The sequence below is a fragment of the Nicotiana attenuata genome, chromosome 2 (assembly GCF_001879085.1).
Source record: "Nicotiana attenuata strain UT chromosome 2, NIATTr2, whole genome shotgun sequence".
In the NCBI taxonomy this organism is placed as follows: Eukaryota; Viridiplantae; Streptophyta; class Magnoliopsida; order Solanales; family Solanaceae; genus Nicotiana; species Nicotiana attenuata.
Window position 1 is genome coordinate 5,968,617 of NC_031990.1, and position 26,686 is coordinate 5,995,302.

At 39.0% G+C, this 26,686-nt stretch overlaps 2 protein-coding genes across 2 annotated transcripts; both read right to left on the bottom strand.

Annotated features, from left to right (window-relative positions):
• Positions 64-2,816, bottom strand: LOC109243626 (molybdopterin synthase sulfur carrier subunit). Its single transcript, XM_019410587.1, has 2 exons — positions 2,617-2,816; positions 64-535 (listed from the first exon to the last, which is right to left on the bottom strand). The coding sequence occupies exon 2, from the start codon at positions 528-530 to the stop codon at positions 219-221; it is 312 nt and encodes a 103-aa protein (XP_019266132.1). The 5' UTR covers positions 531-535; positions 2,617-2,816; the 3' UTR covers positions 64-218.
• Positions 10,648-12,191, bottom strand: LOC109216075. The gene is made up of 3 exons (XM_019380204.1): positions 11,800-12,191; positions 11,193-11,757; positions 10,648-10,974 (listed from the first exon to the last, which is right to left on the bottom strand). The coding sequence occupies exons 1-3, from the start codon at positions 12,189-12,191 to the stop codon at positions 10,648-10,650; spliced, it is 1,284 nt and encodes a 427-aa protein (XP_019235749.1).

Here is a 26,686-nt window from a genome sequence, read left to right on the forward strand (position 1 = left end):
CTGGTCCACATTCACTGTGTTATGGATATGAAATTACCACACAATAATACCAAGTGGACATGGTTCCATAACAGAAGATCAAGGGGGTCGATCCAATAGATTGAAAGTTCAATGGTTCTAACACAACATAAAGTGAAAGAATTTTGTTCTTATTTGTAAAATGATTACATTAGTATAACAGAGTTTGCCTTCCCTATATTTGCTGTTCAGAAACTGAATTAGCCTCCACTAATAGGTGGTATAATGGCCAATTCATCTCCATCTTTGACCGTGGTGGACTCAGGTGTGTATTCCTCATTCCGGGCCAGAAGCATGCACCCACGAATCTCTTCCAAGCGGGGGAAGCGAGAAATGACCTTATTCAAGCAATCACCGGCAGTACTACCATAAGAAACTTCCAATGGCATTTCAGTCATGCCGGTCAGATCTCTAGCACGGGCGAAAAACAGAAACTTTATCTGAAGAGATCTACTCTCATCTTCATTCTGCAAAGTTTCCTCATCTTTACTGTCAATTTGTTTATCAACCATGTCTCCTACCCAACATATTCAACAGCAGGGGTAACATTTATCAGTTATGCTCCATTTCCAAAGTCATGATTTTCCAGAAATCAATATTGACAACAGAAATAACATATAGTAGTTTTTTTCGGGAAGGAAGCTATGGAACTAAAATTAAGCTTCTTTTTTAATAACAAAGACAACTAAGCCATCTAGAAGATGGGAATAGAAGAATTGTCAGTTATATTAAAGAAAAAAAAAAACAGCGTAGCCATCTTCTTGTGATGGTTAACATGAACTACTGAATCTTTAATAGTTACCCTTAGCCCCAGAAGTCAATAACTATTTACTCAATGCTACCCTAGTTTGACATGATCCCCTTGACACAATGGTGGTCCTATTATACACCTTGCATTTTACCAAAGAACTAAATGCATTAAGTTTAAATAACATCTTCACGACCCGTTATCCCTGAAAATTTTAAAACATGAGACAAGAGAAACAAAGGGAACTCAAATATACAAGTGTGTTCGATAATATGCACCCAACGGTGTGGCGTAGCGGTCGATGAAGTAGGTGAAAACAATGAGATACCGGCTAAAATACTTGCAGAGACAAAAAATACTAAGTGATTTCTTTTTTTATAAGGAACGCTAAAGTGATTTCTTCCCATGTGCCTAAACCTTGATGGGCTGATACTTGTACTAGTGGTAGGTAGCAACTACCCGGTCGAATCATCGAGGGGCGCACAAATTGGCCCAAACAACACCATAAAAAAACTAGAGCTCACATATAAAATTCCTTTAGACAATATGCATCAGTGACATTCAAGTAAATGGCAATTTCAATTTCCAAGTTCAGCAAATATAGGATTAGATTGAAACCACCAACGCAAATTTTTCTAGAGCAGAAGAAGAGGAAAATCATTTGCATCGAGATATTAAAGTAGCAATTTTTGCAGCAGATCCAGCAATCTTCAGAGTTTAAGCACACAACATCTTTTAGACAATCGCACTGTTGGTTGTCAAACTTTGAGTAGTTATTAATGATTTATGCTCAAGAAGAAGACGGTTATATGTTCAGATTGGAGACGGATGTCTAAGAACTGAAGGCACAGAAATATGTCTTGCAAGATGAACAAAACATACAACCATGATTCACATCGAAATTTATAGAGAAGGTTTTTTCCTGAGGAAAATAGGGAAGTCTAGGCTGTTCTTTCCATGACATCCTACTATAAGCTCTATTCACCCATAGAGTTGATCAATACATTAAGAATAGTCAACATTAAAACGAGGCAACAAAAGACTGAAACAATGATATGCAGTGAGATGGAAAAAAAATAACTAGAAGGATCAAAAGAGAAGTGCATTAGGTTATTGCTTCTCCAAACCTGAAGCTTTAGAGTAAATAAAAGACCAAATGAAATATAATTATATGACACCCTTCCCCTACCCCCTTCTCCTCATGCTCACTTCGTTTATATTGCTTTGGTAGATTTTGTTTCATAATTGGTTCTTGATGTGCAAAAGCAAAACACATGAAAAAGCTCCAGCTATGCGCGGGGTCGGTGAAGGGCCGGACTACATTGGGTCTCATGTAGGCGGCCACCAGGAAAAAAGAAAGACAGCAAAGACAAATAAGTACAAGTTGCAGAGCATATTTTTATATGGTTTCAACATGTAACAGCAAGGGTCAACACACAGGAATAAATACAGAAGGTGGTTGTAATTAAGAAGAAACAAGAGAGAGTTTTGTTTGTAACAGATATAGGATGTATTGAGAAATGGAACCCAAGTAGAAAGTGATTACTGATGCTGTATTCCAGAAAAAGTTGAGCCCAAACCATTTCTTGCAATTTACTTTTGCTCTTTATATTTGGAAACTAGATAAAGCCCTAAGCTAAAACATTTGAGAAACAAACAGCTAATAATAAAGAATTTAAAGGAAAAAAGATTCAAAGTTTAAAGTTCAGAAACATCTACACTGATATCAAAATAGCTTTCTCAACAACGTAGGACTAATTCATTATCAAATTGAAACTCAAATTTTGTTGAAAATTGAAGAATCAAATATGTGTGAGCTCAAATTGGAAAAGCAAAGATCTTAACTTTACCTTCTCTAAAGATGGGTGATAACCCTCTCAGTGCCGCTGGCTGGAATTGGATAGAAGAGGATGCGAAAATTAGTTTATAAATTCAATCAAATCTGTTCTTATCATTAAAAAAGATGATTGGATTTGTATATATAACAGACAAATGATTGCACGACTTTGGAGTTTGATTTGGTTTGACATTAAATTTTTTATAAATGATTTTAAACAAAAGAAATCAAATTATCCAATCAAATCTATAAAATATTCATATATACTAGTCACTTGATAAGCAATGTATATCGTATTCATGAGATTTTTTTTTTTTAGAATGACATAAATCAATATGTCCAAATTATAAAAATAGCAATTTAAAAAATTGCAAGTTTCTGAAAATAATAAATGTTGTTGTTTAAAAATTTGGATTCGTCCGGTTTGTTCGAGTATTTATTTCAAGTCTTGCCAACTCAAGATAATAAGGTGTAAGAGTGGCAATTAGTTCACTAAAAACTTGAAGAAGTTTTACTGAGTTATTTTTTCCTATGTTCTGCTTACAAGAGCTTCTTGCTTTAGTAAGCTTCTATGTTATAATACTCATGGTTAGAAATTGAAATGAAAATTTTCTGCAAAAAAGAACCCATTAGATACGTAAAAATAGCACGTGCTAGCCAGTTTTTGGACTAGTTATTCAAAAATAGTCAGCGTTTGCAAAGTCATTGAAAAATAGTCGCTATTTTGCGGTAACAGGGACCAGTTCAGCATAATATACTGGAGATCGGTGCACCTGTGTATGAACTTCCATCATATTATGCTGGAACTCCAACAAGCGGAAAGTTCCAGCATAATATACTGGAGATTGAAGCACCTGTATATGAACTTCTAGCATATTATGCTGGACCAGTATATTATACTGGAACTCCAGTATATTATGCTGGAGTTCCAGTATACTTATGCTGGAACTCCATTATAATATGCTGGAGTATTTTCCGGATTTTGAACAGTATTTTTGTTCAGATATATCTTTACATAAAAAGTGGCTAAAATTCGATTACTTTTGAAACTGTGGCTATTTTTGAATGACCACTTGTAAATCTGGCTACTTTTGAATTTCTCCCATTAGATAATCACTTGGTTAGCATATTTCTATTTATTATCTATTCAAATAAAACCTTCCCAGTTTTAAATACATGTGTTTTCTGAATAAAAATGAAGCACCAGAGAAGAAGAACCCGCTAATATTAGGCCTATCACCTTTAGGAGATGATTAAAGGAAAAATACTGTATAACCGCTGTAAAAATAATAGCCGAAAAAATATATAATATTTTTATATTTTTTGTATATATATATATATATATATATATTTTATATACAAAATTATACAAATTTTATACACTTTTTCACCAGATATAACCAGATGTAAATAGTTTCTGGCGCGGAAAAGTGATAATACCCCTGGATTAAAAGACCTGCAACTCTATTACTATTGAGTTTACCTTTCTCCGAAAAAAGAAAGAAGCTATCACAACACCAGACTGAATTTAGGATCCAAAAGATTTTAATTTCACGGTTGGATTGCACCTGAAAAAGAAAAGGGAAGAAACAAATAACAAATTAAATTTGTGTTACGTACTAATTGATTTTTGTTTTTTCATTTTGATTAATCGTCTTCTCTTTAAATATCCCGGGAATCTAGTTTTAGGCTGTTCCTCTAGTGGAAAATAGAAGTTGTGGCCTTATTGAAAGATTGAAATAACGTAGTAAGTTAAAATCGGAAAAGAGTAATTCTACATTTCTAGAAATTATACTTTCGGAAAAAACGTATTCACATTAATATTTGCGGCATATGGCGTTCCTCTGACCTGAGCTCTGAAGGCGACTTTAAGCAGGGAAACGTACGCACAACGATAATGGCCCGACGGAAATCACAGATAATTGTGCCCCCTACAATACTGGAGACAGATGGAGGTAGAATGGTAACACCAGAATCAGGAGTACCACAAATGATAGGTCAGATGCAACTGGTCCACTGGATGACTGGAATGGGAAGCACACCAACAGTCATGCAAGCTTCGAAATGTGTTGAAGAAGAGAATCCCAAACCAGCAGAGGTAGATGTCAATACAGCAGCAAAGAAGCTGACTTTCTTGGTGCAACGAGCAAACCCTAATCGACCAGAGCTGACTTTAGCTGATGTGGTCAAAGAAAATCGAGCGCAGCAATAGGGGCTGCAATTGGAATACTCTCCGCCAATAATGAAGGAAGGAGTGTAGATTGTGCGACTGAATCAGGCTGAAGTAGCACATCAAACCCAGAAATGGAAAGAAACGCTAATTGGGTATGTACTGGGTGGAACTCCCTCTTTCAAAGAAATGTTAAAATTTGTGTATGGTATGTGGAATTTTATCACTGTACCACAGGTATTCCTACATGATGATGGGTACTTTATATTCAGATTTAGATCTGAGGAAGATAAGAACAAACTTATACAACAAGGTCCATATACATATCATAACAGACCCATGATACTGAAGCAATGGAGCCTAATTTCTATACGAGTAAAGAAATGACTGGAACTGTGCCAATATGGGTCACATTCCCAGGATTACCAATCCAATACTGGACAAAGGAGAATTTGGGGCATATAGCTAGCTACTTAAGAAAACCTATATGTTTGAATAAACTTACAGCAAAGGGGATAGGATTTCCTATGCGCTTATGCTTGTCGAAATAGATGTACCGCAGGAGCTACCAGATACAATGCTCATTGAAGAAGTAGATGGCAAGTATAAAGAACAAGCATTGGACTATGAATGGAAACTTGCTTTTTATGAGGAGTGTTTGTTCGGAACAAATTTTCGTAGTACGAAAAATAAACTGCAACAAAAATAACATGAAGAAAAAGAGATTTATTGATAAATATTTGTGAGTACAATTCTATGTATCCCTTGATTCTCCTCTCAAAAATTCTCCGTGATTCGAGGGCTTGAGAAGCGTCTTTCTCGAATGTAGGATGATGCAGACCTCCTTGTGATGTATTAATCGCCAAGAATGTCGAGCAGCACTTTGTTGTTACGGTTGATCTCCGGGAAGAACTCTGTTGATCACTCATTTGTTGAAGAACTATGCACTTGATGATTGATCTCTCTGTTTGTGGATTCCTTCACCAATTGCGGAATGCTCTTCTCCAACTCTGAATGTCCTCTGAGAGTTATGTAACCCTCTATTTATAGTTGTAGGGGATGGACAGTCCAACTACATATGAACTCTCTTGCTTGATTCTGATTGGCCCATGTCATTTTTGCCATTTGGCGACCTGTGGTTGGTTCTTACTTTTTGACTTGGACTGCCACATGATTTAACACGTGGCATCATCTTGTTGGCTTTGGATTTGACTGGACATGCCATGTCATTTGACACATGGTACGAGTCTGGGCCTTAAGATGAAGAGAACCTTAGGCTCGAAAATAATAAAATGGACTAATTTAACTTGTAAAGCCCAAATTAATTATTTAACCCAATTGAATTTAATTCAAATTTTGTATGGATTAGGGGTGTGTTTGGTATGGAGGAAAATATTTTCCGAAAAATATTTTCCAATTTTTCCATGTTTGGTTGGCTTAAATGTTTTGGAAAATATTTTCTTTATCAACTCATTTTCCTCCAATTGGAGGAAAGTGTTTTCCTTATCAATAGAAGGGAAAACATTTTGCAAAACTCCTTCTCAACATTCCCCACCCTCACCAACCCACCCACCCCCTCTCTCCAAAAAAGGCTTTTTTCTTTTAAAATTTCACTTTTCTGTTAACCCCCCCCCCCCCCCGCAAAAAATAAAAAAAATTTACCTATTTTTTTTTTTTGCAATTTCAAATTTTTGTATTTCGTTTTTCTGCACCACCCACCCACCCCCACTCTCCCCTACCCTACCCCCATCCCCCCCCCCCCGAATAAAAAGTGATTTTTTTTACTTTTTTTTTTGTAATTTTAAATTTCTGCTTTTTTCTTTGGAAGTTTACGGGTTTAGAAATTATAAAGTTTATGGGTTCGAAATACCGTGGTTTCGAAAGTTTAGCGGTTCGAAAGTTTATAAAATTTGTGGATTCAGAAGGTTGTTAGTTTGAAAGTTCATGGCTTCATGTTTATTATATCTAAATTATTTATGAATACTCTTGAGAAGTCATTTTTCTTAATTTGCGTACCGAACACCGGAAAATGAATAAGATTACTACTTGTTTTTCACGGATAATATTTTCCATTATACCAAACACACCCTAGACCCAATAAATTTCATATGTCTACAGATGTCCCCTACTTCAAGATTTGTCGAAGTGTAGGCTTGCTGAAACGAATGACGAGACTTGAAGTACCAACGAACGTTGATATTTTTGTTTTAGCACTTGTGGTGACTTCTACCGGTCAAATCCGAGCTTTTATCCTGTTGCACATTTATGTGAAGTGTTAAATACAAGCTCCAAGAAAAAATTAACCTTCCAATACTGCGGTTGTCGAACACGTGTGCGCAATGTAATTTGGTTTGGAAGTAGCAATTACAAACTATAGTGATGAAAAATTCTTGCAAAGTATAGACAACTTTCCATGTTTGTCTCACGCTAGGCATATTTCCTTTTTTACCAAGAGCAAACAAGGAAAAATATTTTTAGACCTTGTAAGGAAAGGCAACGTTTTTTTTCCTCTAGGATGCTAACTTTTTGTTTTCTTCACTTATAACTCACACTTTGTTAGATCCTTTTCCAAACTTGGCATGTATTGTGTAAGATTCATCATTAACTTTGCATAACTTGCATTGTATCTTAATGTAGAAACAACTCGGCCAATTCAATTCACACCTATTTAAGCAGCCATCCTTTGGTGTATGTTTTCACGGTGCAAAATTTTTGGAGAGAAGCTATCTGCCCCCTTTGCGCACTTGCGGTGAAATATTCACATCTCGCCATAGGAGAGTCTAAATCATGGACGGCCTGATTCTATAGAAAGCAGACTTAGGGTGGGGCAACGTTTTAAAAAAACAGATCTAAACTCCTTCTGGATCAGCTGGAGTTAGATTTCGAAAATCGTGATCTACTCGTCTGGCCTGTAAAGCTGACAACATCGTGCACTCTCGCAAAAGGAATCGTACTATGGTGTACGAGCGTCGAAAGCACAAGCCACTTGATTCTGCTAAAACAAGACACTGATGGATGTAACATATCCAAGAACCGGAGCAAAAATCCTTCTGTACCATCTTAGGTAATGTTTTTAATTTTTGTTTCAGGTGCTGCCGCGTTAATCTTTCGGCTTTGCGCGTCTTCACAAGAAACTTCATATTTTGGTGTAGGAACGTCGGAATCACGAGAGGTTTACGGCTACAGAAACTAGACTCGGAGTACTGCAATATACCAAAAATTTAGATTTAAATTCGTATTGTATTATCCAAGGTGGACTTCCTAAACTTGGTCCAAGTTCTGTCGCGCTCGACATTTCAGCTTTGCATGCTCTTGCTAAAAAAATGCATATCTCAAGATAGGAGCATCCGAACTACGAGCTGTTTACACCGTTGGTAAGAAGACTCAATGATAGACAACATCTATAAAAGTCGAAGCTCCAGCCCTTTTGATCCAGATGCAACCAATCTTTGATCGATCAAGCGCCGAAATCGCGAGGATTGTTCGGGCAGCATACTTCTTTTTTCCCCCCATTTTTTCGTTGCAGGCTTGGAGAAGATGTACATGGCGAGTTCTCCAATCTGCATCATTAGAAGAATTGGATGATCACTACTCCTTTTTTGCAGGGAAGAGGTTCATGAAGCGTACGATCCATCGAGATTTAACGGAGAAGTGCACATCCCAATGCTCACCATCCGCATTGAAGCGTCGTGTCATTGACACCGAGGACTCCCAAAATATTTTCTTTTTCAGGGTTTTGAGAGACTTCCAGAGATCTTGATGTCCCTAGGAAGATGCATTACGAGCGAACCACTCGTCTCTTTGTTGCGGTTGGCGAGAGAGACACATGAAGTGTCCTTTCAACATCGGCGATGAAATCCCTACTCTTGGAGGCTCGGAGAGATCCTATCTCATTATTGGCGAGCACAATATGTACCATATTGCATCATTGCAGGTTGACGAGGAAGACAACTGGAGTAGGCCTTTCCAACTTCGGCGAGCAAACACTTAGCGCGTCTCTGCAAAAATATTTATTTCTCGATGCAGGAGTGATAAAATCACAAGTCGCTTCTTCCAAAAGAATAAAAACTCAAAGGGCTAGAAGACATAAAAAATTCAGCACCAAATTCCTTGAGGATTAGCTGCAATATTTTTTTTGAAGCTGATAAACGTGTCCAGCGTTTTAACTTTACAGCATTGTATAGTCTCGCCAAAAGATTGATATCTCGAGCTAGGAGTGTCTGAATCGCAATCCGTTTGCGCCATTGGAAGGAAAGCTCCGACACCTATCACACCTGAAAATTTCATAGCAGGATTCCCCTCATAATGGCTGCAATAATATTCTGAAGTTGCTCCTAACGTCTGCTGTACTTGCAATCCAGCTTTGCGCACTCCTATAGAAAAATTCATATCTCAAGCTATGAGACTCAAAATTGCAATCCGTTTGAGCGGTTAGAAAGTAAACTCATAGAGCTGCAGCACAAATGAATTTCATGACAGAACTCCTTTCGATCTGGGAACAGAAAATTCTCAAAATCCACCTAGCTGTAGTAACTTTCAGATTCGTGCGTTTCCGACAACAAAAATCGTATCTTGAGCTAGGAGCCTCCAAATCGCAAACGGATTGTGTTGTTGGAGATTAGACATCCAAATCTACAACATATAAAATGTTTGGGGCAGAATGTCTTCCGGATGGACCGCAATAGTTTTCCAAAGTTGATCCCGTCGTCCGTTGAGCTCGCTTTCCAGCTTTATACTCTCTAAGTTGTCCTATGAATGTTGTTTCTTCTTTTTTTTTTTTTTGAAATTTACTCTACAGTTTTGGATGTAGTAATTTTTGCTATCATGCTTCACAAATCTTATCTCTTCGTTTTCTTTTGCAGACTCGCAAAGAAGCTCAAAGGGTCGAGATATCAGATTGAGGTGTCATACAAGATGCGGAGCCACCCCTTCACCAACTGTTGCACTTGATTGGTTGATAGTCTTGAAGTTCATCAACGGCGTCTGCCACGGTGATTGAAGATTTTTTTCAAGAGAGACCACTTGTCATATATGGGACCTTCAACCAACAATCGAGAATGGCATTAAATGTGGAGACATCATACGGACTTGGAAAAACATTTAAGACGCGTCAGCAACGAAGCCTAGTTTACGATCATCTTCATGATTTAGGCTTTTGTGTAGAAAAATGTCTATTTTCTTTTGTCTCTACATTTTTTGATGTATCAATTTTTGTACTATTGAAGCAATAAAACATCTTTTATACTTCAAAGCAAATCGTCTCCCTTTCCTCATAGATATGTGCCTCTATACTTAAAAGAATTGATGTAATGATCCGGTGATGCTAAAATTTTATTTTTTTAAAACTCATGCGACTGAACTTAGAATAAAACTCTAAGATGCCTACGTACCTCGATGAAGAGAATCAAGTCATAACGTAGTTCAGAGTGGTGAGTTTTTTTTTATGTCCTAATTTTTGCCTAGGCCGCCTCTCGCGAAGTTTTCAACCTAGCTGACTTTTTTATTTTGCCTAGGGCGCCTCTTTCGAGTTTTTCCAACCTAGCAGACTATTTTTTTTGGGTCGTACACAGTTTAGACTCATGTGGGCCAGGAGTGTAGCAACGTGCTGTTTAGGCTCATGCTTCAAGGAGCGTCATGACTTGCAGTTTAGGCTCGTACGCCGAGGAGCGTAGGTGACTTTCATGGGAAATACTGCTTCAGAAATTTTCCGTTGATCGGACCAACTCCGAGACCATCCTTATCGACAATTTTGTATGCGCCGCTTGAATAGGCTTCCTTCACAACATATGGTCCATCCCATTTTGAGGTAAACTTGTCGCCTATGCGTGTGTTGAGGATTATGGGTCGTCGAACAGATAGGACTAAGTCTCCCACTTAGAATGATCGTGGTCGCACTTTCTTGTTGAAGGCTCTAGCTAGTCGAGCTTGATAGCACTCCAATTTTTGTTTCGTTACTAGTCTTTTCTCATCCGAGGCCTCTAACTCTGCCAGGCGAAGTTGAGCATTCTCTTCGAATGTGAGCTCTTCTTGGATTTCGATCCGCAATGATGGAATTTGTTGCTCCAACGGAAGGACTGCTTTTACGCCATACACCAAAGAGTAAGGAGTTGCTTGTGTAGCAGTTCTGAAGGTTGTCTGGTATGCCCACAAAGCTTCACCAATTTTCTCATGCCAGTCTCTCTTGTTCTTTGCAACAACTTTCTTCAAAAGGTTACCAAGCGTCTGTTAAAAGCTTCAGCAAGGCCATTGGCGGGTGCATTATAAATTGAAGACTTATGTTGTTTGAAACCGAACTTCTCGCACAGACTCTTCACAAGCTTGTTGTCAAATGGCGTTCCATTATCAGTGATTATGTATCTTGGCGTGCCGTACTAAATCATATATGACTTGATAAAATCGACAACGGTTTCCTTTTTCACCTCCTTGAGTGGAACAGCTTCAGCCCATTTAGAGAAGTAGTCCGTAGAGGCCAATATGTACATCTGTCCCTTTGACGACTTTGGAAGTGGTCCAACAACATCAAGTCCCCATGCATCAAAAGGCCATGAAGCTACAGTTGGGTGAAGAGGCTCTGGAGGTTGGTGGATGTAGTTGGCATGAAATTGACACGCTTGGCATCTTTTGGCATGATCCATGCAATCCTTCACCATTGTCGCCCAGTAGTAGCCCATCCTCTTGATGCGAAAATGGAGCTTGGGACCAGATTGGTGTGCTCCACATGAGCCAGAATGTGCTTCCTCCATCGCTTGGCGGGCTTCTTCTTTGTCAAGAAATCGCAAGAATAGTCCTTCAAAAGAGCGGCAAAACAATGTCCCCTTATAGAAGATGAATCGTGGTGCTCTTCGTTTGATGTCTGTTCTTTGTCGCGGATCTTCAGGTAAATTTCCATGTTCAAGGTTCTCTATCAGTGGTTGCCTCCAATCTTCTTCTTCAATCACTCGAACAGACGTATGATGGCTTTCGTAGATTTGAAGATCCAGAAGTCTAGGAATAACCCATCAATGACACACATATACCTTTGTTGACTCATTCTCTCCAAGTGCCATCGTCGTGGCCAAGTTAGCCAAAGCATCAGCCTTGCGATTTTCTTCTCTTGGGACGTGGCTTAAGAACACTTGGTCGAATTTTTCAAGTAAACCAGAAGCGTATTGATGGTATGGCAATAGATCTTCCTTCTTTACCTCGTAACTCCCCAAAAGTTGGTTGATAATCAGCTTAGAGTCGCCGTGGATCTCCAACTGTAGAATCTTCATTTCTAATGCCATTTCGAGACCGACGATCAAAGCTTGGTACTCTGCGGCTTTGTTGGAGCATGTTTCATCTACAACAAAAGAGAATGGCAAGACTTGTCTTTCTGGAGAGATCAACACAACACCTGCCCCGGTACTGTTACGACGTGCAGATCCATCAAAGAACATTGTCCATGGTGGAAACTCTTCGATGAACAAAACGTCTTCATCTGGAAACTAATCCGAATGCTCCCATTCCGCCAGAAGAGGGTGATCAGCCAGAAAATTGGCTAGTGCTTGTCCTTTCACAGCTTTTTGAGGTGTGTATATGATCTCATATTGGTTAAACAATATGGACCATCTTGCTAAGCGTCCAGAAAGAATAGGTCGAGTCATCACGAACTTCACAGGATCTGCTTGAGAGATGAGTTTGATGGTGTATGCTTTAAAATAATGCCTTAGCTTCTTTATTACATAAAGTAACGCTAAGCATATTTTCTCAACAGGCGTGTCACACCTCCTTTTTCAATACACCACCCCGAAAGGTAGTGTATAAGGGAGTTTTTCCAATTTAAGTGACATTATTCGAAATGGGATTATTTATTTATCAGAGTCGCCACTTGGGATAGTTTATTTGGTGTCCCAAGTCACCGGTATATTTTGAATCCCAAATCGAGGAAAATTTCGACTTTCCTTGTGAAGTCTGCGAACCAGAAATTCTGAATAAGGAATTCTGTTAACCCGAGGGAAGGTGTTAGGCACCCCCGGGTTCCGTGGTTCTAGCACGGTCGCTTAAACTATCATAATTGGCCTATTATCTGATTTTGATACATGTTTTAGCCTATGGTATGATTTTAGAAATTATTAACCGCTTTATTTTATTTTAAAAAAGATTTAACGTCGTTTAAAACATGTCTTTGGATCGCGCCACATGAAATGCACCCGCAATCCGAAACACATTTTATTCAACGTTGTTGAGATTTGGATTTGGGTCACATGAAATGCACACCCGAGTTTAGGAAGGTAACATTATTAAAATACGTGCCTAAAGCAACTACGCATTTTTAACTTTGCGAGGGCCATGGAAATTTGCTAAATGGCACGCCTCGAATTCTAAGTATTTTAAAAGAAATAATTAAATGAGGGCCACACATTTGAGATTTTATTTGGCGCGGCGCACCTCGATTCCATTTTAAAAGGGTAAAGGTATTCAAACTAAAGCTCGGAGGGCCATAAACTACTTATTTTATCTAATATGGCTCCCCTCCATTAGTTAATGGGCTTAATGAAACACTTAAAGGCAAAGAAATATTCTTCTCAAACTAACTAAAGGCTTATGTGAAAAGAAAAATAATTGGGCAAAAGGGATTAGCCCAGCATCAAACAGGCGAATGGTCCAATGGAAAAAGAAGTGATCCAAATCCATTTTTTGAAAGGACTGTCCAGTTTGGGCCCAAGGATGAGCCCAAATTCACAAACTCGTTGGTTCTGGGTGACAGACTCAATAACGAGTCTTCACAATACACAAATGAGCGTCTGAAGTGACAAATATTTCGACGCAAATTCAGAAAGCCAAACATTGAGACCAATACATGTGCAAATGAACTTTGGAATCATTTTTTACTCATTGATGGGCAATTATAATAATCTGACCTTAAACAGAAAGCGATTGAAAGATGACAAGTAAAGGCAAACAATCCTCAATCAGATTCAAGCTTGGGCCTGAATGAGCCCAAAATTATGAAGGTCCAAAGAAATGACCTGGGCTAGGCCCAAAGCAGAGACCAATTCAACCACATTATGCGTTGGCAAGGCAAGGATTTAAGGTCAAATCCTTGTAACAACACAATCAAATTCCAAATAAAATGATCAAATGACCCCAGATCAATCATTGGTTCATCATGACTGGAATCATCCTTCCAATTAACTTCAGTGTTATGGGAGTAGTTTAAACATGGATCTTAAACTCTAAAACTCGTGACAATCATGCTTACAAAACTACATTTGCATAAATCAATACACACGCAGGCCAACATTCAGCCTTTCAATAAACCTCAAATAAGCATAAACTTGAACATTATTACTGACTCTACGTGAACAGACCTCATTTAAAGCCTAACAGAGCTAGTTATGAACCGGACTTTAACACATGATGCTGGTGAATAAGATAGCAGTGAACCTAGGACATTAGATCTCTATTAATGAACAAAAAAAGTCATTCAAAAACATGTGGGAAATCATGGAGATGAACTGAAAGTTTAACATATGAACCTCATATCATTTCTACTAATAGCTACAAACCATTCACTTAAAGCTAACTTAAACAAAGGTCACAGTAAACTAGAAAAAACAAATCAGAAAACAAAAATGGAATAATTCTCATGCTTCAACTCTTCAAATCGATTCATTCCTCAAGTTTTCACTTCACAATCAACAGGGTTACAGAGGTGTGTACCTGGGAAAGTTAAATAAAAGGAAAGGGAGGGAATCAACAAAGCAGAACAGTATCAGCAGGTACAACAGTAGAAATCAGCACCAAAGAAACCAGTAAAAACAGCGCCAAACCCCAGGAATGATAGATAGCAGCTCAATATATCAGGTTCAAACCAAACAACAGCCCAGCAAAACTTTAAACCAAAACTTTGACGACCAAGTTTAAATCATTTCTCACTCGGATGAATTAAAATAGTTTCAGAAGTTGAAAAGAAATCAAAATCACTGAAAACTTAATGAAACAGTAGCTTTTCCTTCAATTCTCAGCCGTTTCCCTTTGTGTGGATTTTTTAGCTCTCTAAAATCTGATTTGAGCTGCAAGTAACAATGCCTTTATAGGCAAGCTACTAGGGCAGCCTTAAGGGTTCAGTTTTTGCAATTGAGCCCTTTTGGAATTTTGGTTTTTTGCTTAGAAATCCCTCATTTTCTGACTTGCTAGCCAAGCAAGTCTATTCTCAGCTTCTGAGAAGCTTCTTAAGTGGTTGCTTGAGATATTCCCTCAGTACTTTACCCAAACCACCCTTAGTTACCCCTGAAATTTACCCTTGAGCCTTAGACGGATTATGGGTCAAGTTGACCCTGGGCTGATCCATTTAGAAGTTCAGCCCAAACCTGAACTTCAAGGTATGAACCTCAAGCCCAAGCAACATCAAAACTAAACAAATGAGAACAAATAAGGAACCAGAAGCAATTCGAGCAACTTTTGGAAATTCAACTAATGAACAAACAATTAACGAACGTGAAACTAAAATAATAATAGACTGTTTAAACTAATTAAAGAAAAGAAAACTTCTTAAAAACTAACATGCATGTAAAGGACAACTGAAACTGGGAAAGCAAAAGAGTTCAAAAGAAGGGGAGAAGCAGATGACAATAGGAAGGTAAAAATAAAAGAAAAAGTAAAGAAAGAAAACTAACAAAAGAAAAACAGAAAAGAAATACCTACAGAGACTCCAACGAATGAAGGAAGGAATCGAATCTTCAACTTCTTTGAATTTTCTGGCCTACTACGATTTTAATCGTGTGTTTTTAATAAGAACACACGAAAAACATCGAAATGGACCCAAATCTTCAAACAGGATCGAACCTGAGACCTTTTGGGAATTAGGGTTCAGACCTTCAAATTAAGATTCGAAGAACTCAGGTCTGATTTGAGGGAACAGAAGTGGAGATTGGGGAAGAGGGGGTAATGGGGGCTCTATGGTGTTAATTTGGGGTTGAACAGAGGTAGCGCCGCCACCGGAGAACATCGTGGCGGCGCTAGGGTTTCGTGTTTTGATCTGATATTTGAGGAATCCTGGGTGGATTCGAGGGAAGATGGTTGGGGATTTGAAACGGAGGGGTTGAGGGGAGTTCGTGGTGTGATTTTGAGTGAGTTTGGTGGTGGCGCCGCCACCGGTGGCGGGAGAATTTTTGGGCGGCGACTAGGTTTATAGGGCGTCTTTGAGGGTATGAGAGAGATGAGAGACGAGGGGGTAGGGGGGAGCGTTTGGACAGTTATATACTTAAACGGACCCACTTCTCAGCCGTCCGATCTCCTTACCTCGACGGCTGAGATCAAATTCACACTTAAACGGGGTCGTTTGGACCGGGGTGGAAGACGGACTGGGTCGGGGGTGCTTGAGCCGGTTTCTGGACGGGTTTAAGGTGAAAAAAGGTTTGGGCTTGGGGAATATAAATCTGAAACGGCCCAAATCAGACTTCTTTTGTTTTCCTTTTCTACTCCTTTGTTTTTCTTTTCTCAATTAATTCTTTTCCCTTCCCTTTCCAAAATTAAATAAAAATCTACATTAAATCCTAGAATTTAATTACCCTAGAAACACCAATTAAACCTAAATAAAAATTATCATGATTAATTAAAACAATAAATTCAAAGAAAAATCGAAATTAACCTTAAAAAGGTGCAAATTAAACTATTTTTTGTGATTTTCCTTTTTATAGAACAACCTAATTAATTAATTAATCCTAAAATATTAAATTAAATCCTAGATGCAAATGCACATTTTTTGGTATTTTCTATGAATTAAATAAATCAAACATGCACACAAAAATGCAAACAAACACAAAAATCATGCAATAATTCCTAAAAATCAAATAATTAAAAGAAAAATCCTAATTTTGGGAATTTTGTAGGAGTAATTCATGCGAGGCAAAAATCACGTGCTCACAGCTGCCCCTCTTTGCTCGGAGACACGAAGGGTTTTCGGGCAAAGATAAAATGAGCAACTATGAGGGAGTTTTGCCTGCTTGACGCTCCATGAGAAGCATTTTTGAAAAGTGTCTGACCGAACCTTGCATCAGAGGTTGCCTACATATCCTTGGCTATAAAGGAATCAGGTCAGTGTAGTTCTGGAAGTTTTGGTAGCTGGGACTACCGGGAGCTGTGATTTCACAGTTGCTGCTGCTGCTGCTGCTTGCTGACCTCCTTATTACACCAAAAGGAAAATCAAAAGCTAAGCTAGCTATGCCTATCAACTACGAGTTACAAGACTCCTATCTATAAATCTCTTGAAGCTTGATCTTGAGTCTTAGCTGGTTCTTGCTGTGGACTCCGATCTGAATCTTGATGCTCGCAAGTTGCAGGTGCTGTTTCTTTCTTCAGCATTTGGATCAAAGCGGGACATGCGAAGCTTATGACTTCAATCAAATTTTGAGCAGTCCGCATCTTTGTCCGCTTCAGTACTTTGAATTCACTTCTTTTCTGTTCTTTTTCTTCTTTTCTTTATTCTGGACTGAGACTGACTTTTCGGCCACTTCGGATCCTGTGCCTCGAGATCAAACCTGCTCAGACGCCAAAGCAAACAAACGAACGAAATTTTCTGCCCCAGTCACTAGGAAAATTTCGTGAGTTATTTGTGACAAAAGTCTGAACTTATTCTCTTTTTTTTTCTTTTTTTTTTCCGAATAAAACAAGAATTGTGTCTATCTCGGATGGAAAAGATTAGGGAACGGAGCCCTATATCTAAAGTGTCAACTCAAGGATTGGAGCCCGAATGTTGGCAAAAAAAGCGACTAGGGAATGGAGGCCGTATGTCTAAAAAGCTCAACTCAGGGATTGGAGCCCTAATGTTGGCAAAAGGCGACTAGGGAATGGAGGCCCTATGTCTAAAAAGCTCAACCCAGGGATTGGAGCCCTAATGTTGGCAAAAAGGCGACTAGGCAATGGAGGCCCTATGTCTAAAAACTCAACTCAGGGATTGGAGCCCTAATGTTGGACAAAAGGCGACTAGGGAATGGAGGCCCTATATCTAAAAAGCTCAACTCAGGGATTGGAGCCCTAATGTTGGCAAAAAGGCGACTAGGGAATGGAGGCCCTATGTCTAAAAACTCAACTCAGGGATTGGAGCCTTAATGTTGGCAAAAGGCGACTAGGGAATGGAGACCCTATGTCTAAAAAGGCACAACTCAGGGATTGGAGCCCTAATGTTGGTAAAAGGCGAATAGGGAATGGAGGCCCTATGTCTAAAAACTCAACTCATGGATTGGAGCCCTAATGTTGGCAAAAAGGCGACTAGGTAATGGAGGCCCAATGTCTAAAAACTCAACTCAGGGATTGGAGCTCTAATGTTGGTAAAAGGCGACTAGGGAAGAGAGGCCCTATGTCTAAAACCCAACTCCGGGATTGAAGCCCTAATGTTGGTAAAAGGCGACTAGGGAATGGAGGCCCTATGTCTGAAAAGTCAACTCCTGGATTAGCGCCCTAATGTTTGTAAAGAGGCGACTAGGGAATGGAGGCCCTATGTCTAAAAACTCAACTCAGGGATTGGAGCCCTAATGTTGATAAAAAAGGCGACTAGGGAATGGAGGCCCTATGTCTAAAAACTCAACTCAGGAATTGGAGCCTTTAATGTTGGTGAAAGGCGACTACGGAATGGAGGCCCTATGTCTAAAAAGCTCAACTCAGGGATTGGAGCCCTAATGTTGGCAAAGGCGACTAGGGAATGGAGGCCCTATGTCTAAAAACTCAACTCAGGGATTGGAGCCCTAATGTTTGTAAAAGGCGACTAGGGAATGGAGGCCCTATGTCTAAAAACTCAACTCAGGGATTGGAGCCCTAATGTTGGTAAAAGGCGACTAGGGAATGGAGGCCCTATGTCTAAAAACTCAACTCAGGGATTGGAGCCCTAATGTTGGCAAAAGGCGACTAGGGAATGGAGGCCCTATGTCTAAAAAGCTCAACTCAGGGATTGGAGCCCTAATGTTGGTGAAAAAGGCGACTAGGGAATAGAAGCCCTATGTCTAAAAACTCAACTCAGGGATTGGAGCCCTAATGTTGATAATAAAGGCGACTAGGGAATGGAGGCCCTATGTCTAAAAGCTCAACTCAGGGATTGGAGCCCTAATGTTGGTAAAAGGCGACTAGGGAAGAGAGGTCCTATGTCTAAAAACTCAACTCAGAGATTGGAGCCCTAATGTTGGTAAAAGGCGACTAGGGAATGGAGGCCCTATGTCTAAAACCTCAACTCAGGGATTGGAGCCCTAATGTTGGCAAAAGGCGACTAGGGAATGGAGGCCCTATGTCTAAAAAGCTCAACTCAGGGATTGGAGCCCTAATGTTGGCAAAAGGCGACTAGGGAATGGAGGCCCTATGTCTAAAAAGCTCAACTCAGGGATTGGAGCCCTAATGTTGGAAGGCGACTAGGGAATGGAGGCCCTATGTCTAAAAAGCTCAACTCAGGGATTGGAGCCCTAATGTTGGCAAAAGGCGACTAGGGAATGGAGGCCCTATGTCTAAAAAGCTCAACTCAGGGATTGGAGCCCTAATGTTGGCAAAAGGCGACTAGGGAATGGAGGCCCTATGTCTAAAAAGCTCAACACAGGGATTAGAGCCCTAATGTTGGCAAAAAGGCGACTAGGGAATGGAGGCCCTATGTCTAAAATGCTCAACTCAGGGATCGGAGCCCTAATGTTGGCAGAAGCGTAAAAGATTGAGGTTGGGAATCTAGGCTATAATTTTTGTTTGGATTTTCTTCTTTTTCTTTTTTTATTTTACTTTTTCATTTCTTTTTATTCCAATAAAATGCAGGAAAGAAATTTGGAGGAAAACTTCCCTTTTGGGTTGATTATTACTGCGAAGCTGTTTCTTGCTTTTGCGCAGCTTTTCTTTTGGCTGCACCTGCTTTTGCATGGTTGCCTTGGGCTGCACTTGTTTCAATTTCAAACAAAGAACAATTGTTAGTTTGAAACGGTGGTTGGTTTTGTGGCCTTGATTGTCTCGATCACTTAATCTCGGCCCGACTCTTTGTTGAGAACCTCTGCTGCTTGCCGGTTTCTTTGAATATTGATCTTTCTTTCAAACCGAGGGACTCAACTTTTCGAGATTTCATGACAGCTCGCCCACGTGGGGTTTTGACCCTTTCACTTTATTCTGCCTTTAGGGCTTTCGCCTTTGGCTTTCTTTTCCTTTTCAATAACTTTGATTTCAGAGCATCAGCCATCATGGCCAGTCGGGATTGACTTGATGCACCCGCTGAGGCTGGGTACTTTTCTTTGGCTTTTGCTAGGCAGGAACTTGTAGAGCCAATCTTGCCACCTTTTCTTTGTATTAGTTTCAGAAACAGAGTTAGACCGAAAAGGATTCAAGGAAAAGTAAATAAAAGGCAAGAAAAATGAATTTAAAGAGAAGTGTCCCTTTCGGGAAGGAAGGAATGACTTATCTGGGGTGCATGCAGGCTTCAATAGACACGACATGCTTCTTGGACTGGATGCCCGACCCACACAAACTTTCCCAAATTCTCATAACCTCATTGTGACCCATATCTCCGAACCGAGAAATCTTGCCAGGACTCTGATGGTGGTGAGTGGTTTCTTTTCGATCGACGGCGCCCTTTGCGGGTTTTTGCCAATCGACCTCTCTCATTTCTCTTCTCACCGTCGCCTTATAGTGCTCTTTGCGAGTTTTCACTAACAAGACTCTCTCATTTTGATTTCTTTGCTTATTGTCGCCTCACGGTGCCCGTGTGGGTTTTCACTAATAAGACTCTCTCATTTTATTTTTTTATTTTGACTGTATCGGGTCCAAGTAGCTGTATTCTCTAATCCTTGAACATTCTCACCGATTGATCGGAAGGACTTGAACAGGGTTTGGGTAAAAAGGATTTGGATCGAGTTACAACTTTGGAACCTTTTGGGCGGGATCATCGCCAAACCATTATAACATCTGCCCCAATTTTACTTTTGGGGGACTTTGGATTTTTGTTTTGGTGTGACTGAACCCCAAAGAGAGGCTGCCTACGTATCCTTTCGGAATCAAGTCGAACGTAGTTCAGGAAAAACTTTGTTTTTGATTTTCTTTTGTTTTTTGTTTTGTTTTGTTTTGTTTTTCTTTCTTTTCTTTCTTCTTCATTTTTCATTTCATTTCCTTTTTCCTCTCTTTTTTTTCATCTTTTCTCTTCTTCTTTTTTTTTTCATTTTCTTTGCCCTTTCTTCCTTTTTTTTATATCCCTTTTTTTCTCTTTTTCATTTTTTTTTCATTTTTCATCTCATTTTTTTAGTAACACTTTCAGGTTCTAAAGAGGGTAATCAAAGAAAAGTAATCGGCTCAAAGGGTTTGCAAAGGGTTGATGGTGTTTGGATAGTGAGAAAGAAAAGCCTTCTTCATCCCAACCGGAGAGCATTAATGCTGTATAAAGGATCCAACATAGTAGCTTTTGACTGCATTTGCATTGACAGTTGTTTCAGGAACATTTCCTTCGATGTGTCCCAAGTACAACGTACTCTTTTGGCAGTACTCTTGTTGCAATGTATGGACCTTTCCAATTCTGGAACCAATTTTTCATCAGTTGTTCCAACTCTTTGTTTTATTTCCTTAAACTTTGTCCTCATTGGGATCTAATCCTTGATTCATTATTTCGAAGTCTGACAGCTTTCAGGATCCGGGCTTGAAGTCCGCTAGCATGTCATGTTATTGAAATCTGCATTTAACAAAACTAAAAAGAGAATAAGAAAGAAAAATGACAAGATAAAGAAAAGAGACATTCCTGGACAATGAAATATTAATTTCATTTGATTTTTGATTTTTTGATTTTTTTTTTGGAGATAGAAGGGTTTACATCGGAAAGTAAGACAATAAAGTAAAACATCCGGATCACACCCTGAGATAATCCGGCTGTAGAAAGGATGGTAAGACTGGCTACCGAGACTCCCGTCTGATAGGGAACTTTCACGCTTGGCAACCGTTTTTTGACTTTTCTTCTGTCTCGACAATGGCTGCAATGGCCTTCAGTGCCGAATCAAATTTCTTATCTTCACAAGTCATTCCGACTACTGGCCCATTGGTGTGAGTAGGCAGAGGATTGTTCATCATGTTAGGAGCCTCTTCGTCCCGAAAAATGATTCTTCCAGCTTCAATCAAATCTTCAACTACCCTTTTGAGGGTCCAACAGTCCTCTGTATTGTGCCACACCGTTCCAGAGTGGTATTCACATCTAGCATCAGCTCGGCGCGAGGGGACTCGGGATTTGGCCGGTTTGGGGCCACTGGTTGCAGGAAAACCTCGCCCGACTAGCTTTTAGAACAAGCCCGAGTATGATTCACCAATAGAGGGTGAAGTGATTCCTTTTAAAAGGCTCTTTTGGGCGAGGATTGTACTAGGGAACATTTGATTGGGGATTACATGGAGCTTGGTAAGGATGGGCATTTCTGGGAAGTGGAGCTTGGTTTAGTGTATAATGTTGTAGCCGCGAGCGAGGTTGCGCATTCATCACCGCATACCAACAAAACCAACCACCTGAACAAAACCTGGCTAATTTGCTTACACAAATAACCTTGTTAGTTTTGAGACATTTAACATATAGGAAATCGCACGTTGGGATGCAATGCACCTAACAGTTAAATGCTTCTACCGTATGTTTGAACGGTTGCATGTTCATCCCGGCCTTAACTAACCCTTTCAGTATGTACCTCTTTTCTTTTATTTTTGCCTCTCTCTTTTTTACCTTCTCTTTTTTCTTTTTCTTTTTTTTTTTGTTTTGTTTTTGCCACTCTCTTTTTTTTCACTTTTTCTTTCTTTTTTTTTCACTCTATTTTTCTTTCAAATTATTTTTCTCTTAGTTTATTTATGACTATGATCGAATTCGATGAGGACTGCCTACGTATCATGACTCCGCATGAATCAGATCTTGCGTAGTTCGGGAAGATTAATAATAAAGTAAATAAACTAACTCTTTTTTTTTGTAAAACTTAGGCCATGAAAGCTTTAAGAAAAGAAAAACATTTTCTTTGTTTTTTTATTTGGAATTTCTAAAGAAATGTTTTTTTTTAAAAAAGGAAATATTTTTTTGGTTTTTTGATTTTGATTTTTGATTTTATTTTTTGAAAGGAAGATTTCTAAATAAAAAGATCCTTTTCTTTTGATTGGAACTAAAAGGAAGATATTTTTTGAATTTTCATTTGTTTTCTCTTTTTCTAAAGAAGAAAGAAAATATTTTTTTTTTTGGGATTTTGGATGTTGCCTCTTAATTTTCAAAAACGGGACTTTTAAGAAAAAAGTTTTGTATTTTTGAGCTTTTTATTTATTTACAAAAGTACTTCTAAAGAAAAGCGAAAATATTTTTGGACTTCAATTTTTCAAAATGTTTATGGATATTTACAAGAGAAAGACATCTAAAAAGTATTTTTTTTTTTTGGTTTTTTGTTTTCTGATTTTTTTTTTTGGATTTTTTTGGAAAAATACCTCAAAATGAAGGAAACCCGTATTTTGGATTTTGATTTTTATTGATTTTTCTTTTTTCGCATGAAAGACATTAGAAGAAGGAAACCATTTTTTTTTGAGTTTAAAAAACTGCTTTTACCCCTTTTTTTTTTTTTGAATTTTCTAAGCAAAGATTTCTAGAGAATGAACTAAAAGAAAATATTTTTGGATTTTTTGAAAATTGGGGTCGGAACCGATGAGGTTTGCCTACGTATCTCACATCCGGTGAGAATCAGACCCGCGTAGTTCGGTCAGCCTAGACGGAACACGGGAAACATGGCACTTGAAAATTTTGGCTTATTTTGAAATGACTTTTCTTTTTTTCAGAATTTCGGCAGAGTTTTAGAATTTTCTAAATACCTACCTCACTCTTCTTCTTTTTTTTTTCTCTTTTTTTTTTGATTTTTCTTTCCCAATTCTAGAAGTCGGTCAACATGCAACCCGAAACAAACAGATGCGCAAGTAGCAAGTAGGATGCATCAGGATGGTCTTTTCATTTCAGGTACACCTGTCCTAGACAGACCCAACCCCTGTGTTGAGTCTCCTAAGTCAAATGCACGTGATGCAAACAAACGTTCCTACTAAGGATCCGACATGAGGTTTTGTTGTACTAGGTTTAAAACCTGGGTTTATTGTTTTAGACCTGGCTTACCCGAGTGGACAACTCGAGCCCAGGGGGGGCAGCGTACCGGGAATACAGAAGCTTCACCTGCTTTGCAACTTGTCCGAAACTCGTTCTAAAATGGGATAAGACTCTAGACAGAAGAGAAGTCACACGAAGTGCACCCTTCTCCATGATTTAGAAGACTCAGAGAGAGGAAGGGTTTCGTAGCAGTTTATATACAAGTCACGAAATATCAAAGCGGTAAAAGCATTTAGCACATTAGGCTCAAACATGTAGGAAAATCAGATAACAGATAAAGCCAATCATAACAGCTATTTTAAGCTCGAATTCTTGAACCCTGAACCGAAGTTCTGGGTTTGGTTCCCCAGCGGAGTCGCCGGAGCTGTCACACCTCCTTTTTCAATACACCACCCCGAAAGGTAGTGTATAAGGGAGTTTTTCCAATTTAAGTGACATTATTCGAAATGGGATTATTTATTTATCAGAGTCGCCAGTTGGGATAGTTTATTTGGTGTCCCAAGTCACCGGTTTATTTTGAATCCCAAATCGAGGAAAATTTCGACTTTCCTTGTGAAGTCTACGAACCAGAAATTCTGAATAAGGAATTCTGTTAACCCGAGGGAAGGTGTTAGGCACCCCCGGGTTCCGCGGTTCTAGCACGGTCACTTATACTATCATAATTGGCCTATTATCTGATTTTGATACATGTTTTAGCCTATGGTATGATTTTAGAAATTGTTAACCACTTTATTTTATTTTAAAGAAGATTTAACGTCGTTTAAAACATGTCTTTGGATCGCGCCACATGAATTGCACCCGCAATCCGAAACACATTTTATTCAACGTTGTTGAGATTTGGATTTGGGTCACATGAAATGCACACCCGAGTTTAGGAAGGTAACATTATTAAAATACGTGCCTAAAGCAACTACGCGTTTTTAACTTTGCGAGGGCCGTGGAAATTTGCTAAATGGCACGCCTCGAATTCTTAGTATTTTAAAAGAAATAATTAAATGAGGGCCACGCATTTAAGATTTTATTTGGCGCGGCACACCTCGATTCCATTTTAAAAGGGTAAAGGTATTCAAACTAAAGCTCGGAGGGCCATAAACTACTTGTTTTATCTAATATGGCTCCCCTCCATTAGTTAATGGGCTTAATGAAACACTTAAAGGCAAAGAAATATTCTTCTCAAATTAACTAAAGGCTTATGTGAAAAGAAAAATAATTGGGCAAAAGGGATTAACCTAGCACCAAACAGGCGAATGGTCCAATGGAAAAAGAAGTGATCCAAATCCATTTTTTGAAAGGACTGTCCAGTTTGGGCCCAAGGATGAGCCCAAATTCACAAACTCGCTGGTTCTGGGTGACAGACTCAATGACGAGTCTTCACAATACACAAATGAGCGTCTGAAGTGACAAATATTTCGACGCAAATTCAGAAAGCCAAACATTGAGACCTAGGCTCTTTGAGAGTGGTATGAGAGAGCATGAGAGACGACGGGTGGTAGGTGCGATGCTTTGGGACAGTTATATACTTAAACGGAGCCCACTTTCTCAGCCGTCCGATCTCCTTACCTCGACGGCTGAAGATCAAATTCACACTTAAACGGGTCGTTTGACCGGGGTGGAAGACGGACTGGGTCGGGGGTGCTTGAGCCGGTTTCTGGACGGTTTAAGGTGAAAAAAGGTTTGGGCTTGGGGAATATAAATCTGAAACGGCCCAAATCAGACTTCTTTTGTTTTCCTTTTCCTACTCCTTTGTTTTCTTTTCTCAATTAATTCTTTTCCCTTCCTTCCAAAATTAAATAAAAATCTACATTAATCCTGAAGAATTTAATTACCCTAGAAACACCAATAAACCTAAATAAAAAATTATCATGATTAATTAAAACATAAATTCAAAGAAAAATCTGCAAATTAACCTTAAAAACGGTGCAAATAAACTATTTTTTTGTGATTTTCCTTTTTATAGAACAACCTAATTAATTAATTAATCCTAAAAATTAAATTAAATCCTAGATGCAAATGCACATTTTTTGGTATTTTCATGAATTAAATAAATCAAACATGCACACAAAAATTGCAAACAAAACACAAATCATGCAATAATTCCTAAAAATCAAATAATTAAAGAAAAAATCCTAATTTTGCGAATTTTGTAGGAGTAATCATGCGAGGCAAAAATCACGTCTGCTCACAGCTGCCCCTCTTTGCTCGAGACGACGAAGGGTTTTTCGGGCGAAAAAAATGAGCAACTATGAAGGAGTTTTGCCTGCTTGACGCTCCATGAGAAGCATTTTTTGAAAAGTGTCTGACCGAACCTTGCATCAGAGGTTGCCTACATATCCTTGGCTATATAAGGAATCAGGTCAGTGTAATTCTGAAGTTTTGGTGCTGGGACTACCGGGAGCTGTGATTTCACAGTTGCTGCTGCTGCTGCTGCTTGCTGGACCTCCTTATTACACCAAAAGGAAATCAAAAGCTAACGCTAGCAGTCATATGGCCTATCAACTACGAGTTACAAACTCCTATCTATAATCTACTTCCAAGCTTGATCTTGAGTTCTAGCTGGTTCTTTGCTGTGGACTCCGATCTGAATCTTGATGCTCGCAAGTTGCAGGTGTCTGTTTCTTTCCTCACAGCTTTGATCAAAGCGGGACCATGCGAAGCTTATGACTTCAATCAAATTTTGAGCAGTCCGCATCTTTGTCCGCTTCAGTACTTTGAATTCACTTCTTTTCTTGTCTTTTTCTTCTTTCTTTATTCTGGACTGATGACTGACTTTTCGGCCACTTCGATCCTGTGCCTCGAGAGTCAAACCTGCTCCAGACGCCAAAGCAAACAACGACGAACATAATTTTCCTGCCAGTC

Excerpts from the sequence above, each read along its gene's own strand:
- LOC109243626 (XM_019410587.1), bottom strand. The coding sequence starts at position 530 with ATGGTTGATAAACAAATTGACAGTAAAGATGAGGAAACTTTGCAGAAT.
- LOC109216075 (XM_019380204.1), bottom strand. The coding sequence starts at position 12,191 with ATGTTCTTTGATGGATCTGCACGTCGTAACAGTACCGGGGCAGGTGTT. Across the intron at positions 11,758-11,799 it reads ATGGCACTTGGAGAGAATGA|ACTTCTGGATCTTCAAATCT; the intron begins GTCAACAAAGGT and ends GGTTATTCCTAG. Across the intron at positions 10,975-11,192 it reads AAGCTGTTCCACTCAAGGAG|AAAGTTGTTGCAAAGAACAA; the intron begins GTGAAAAAGGAA and ends AACCTTTTGAAG.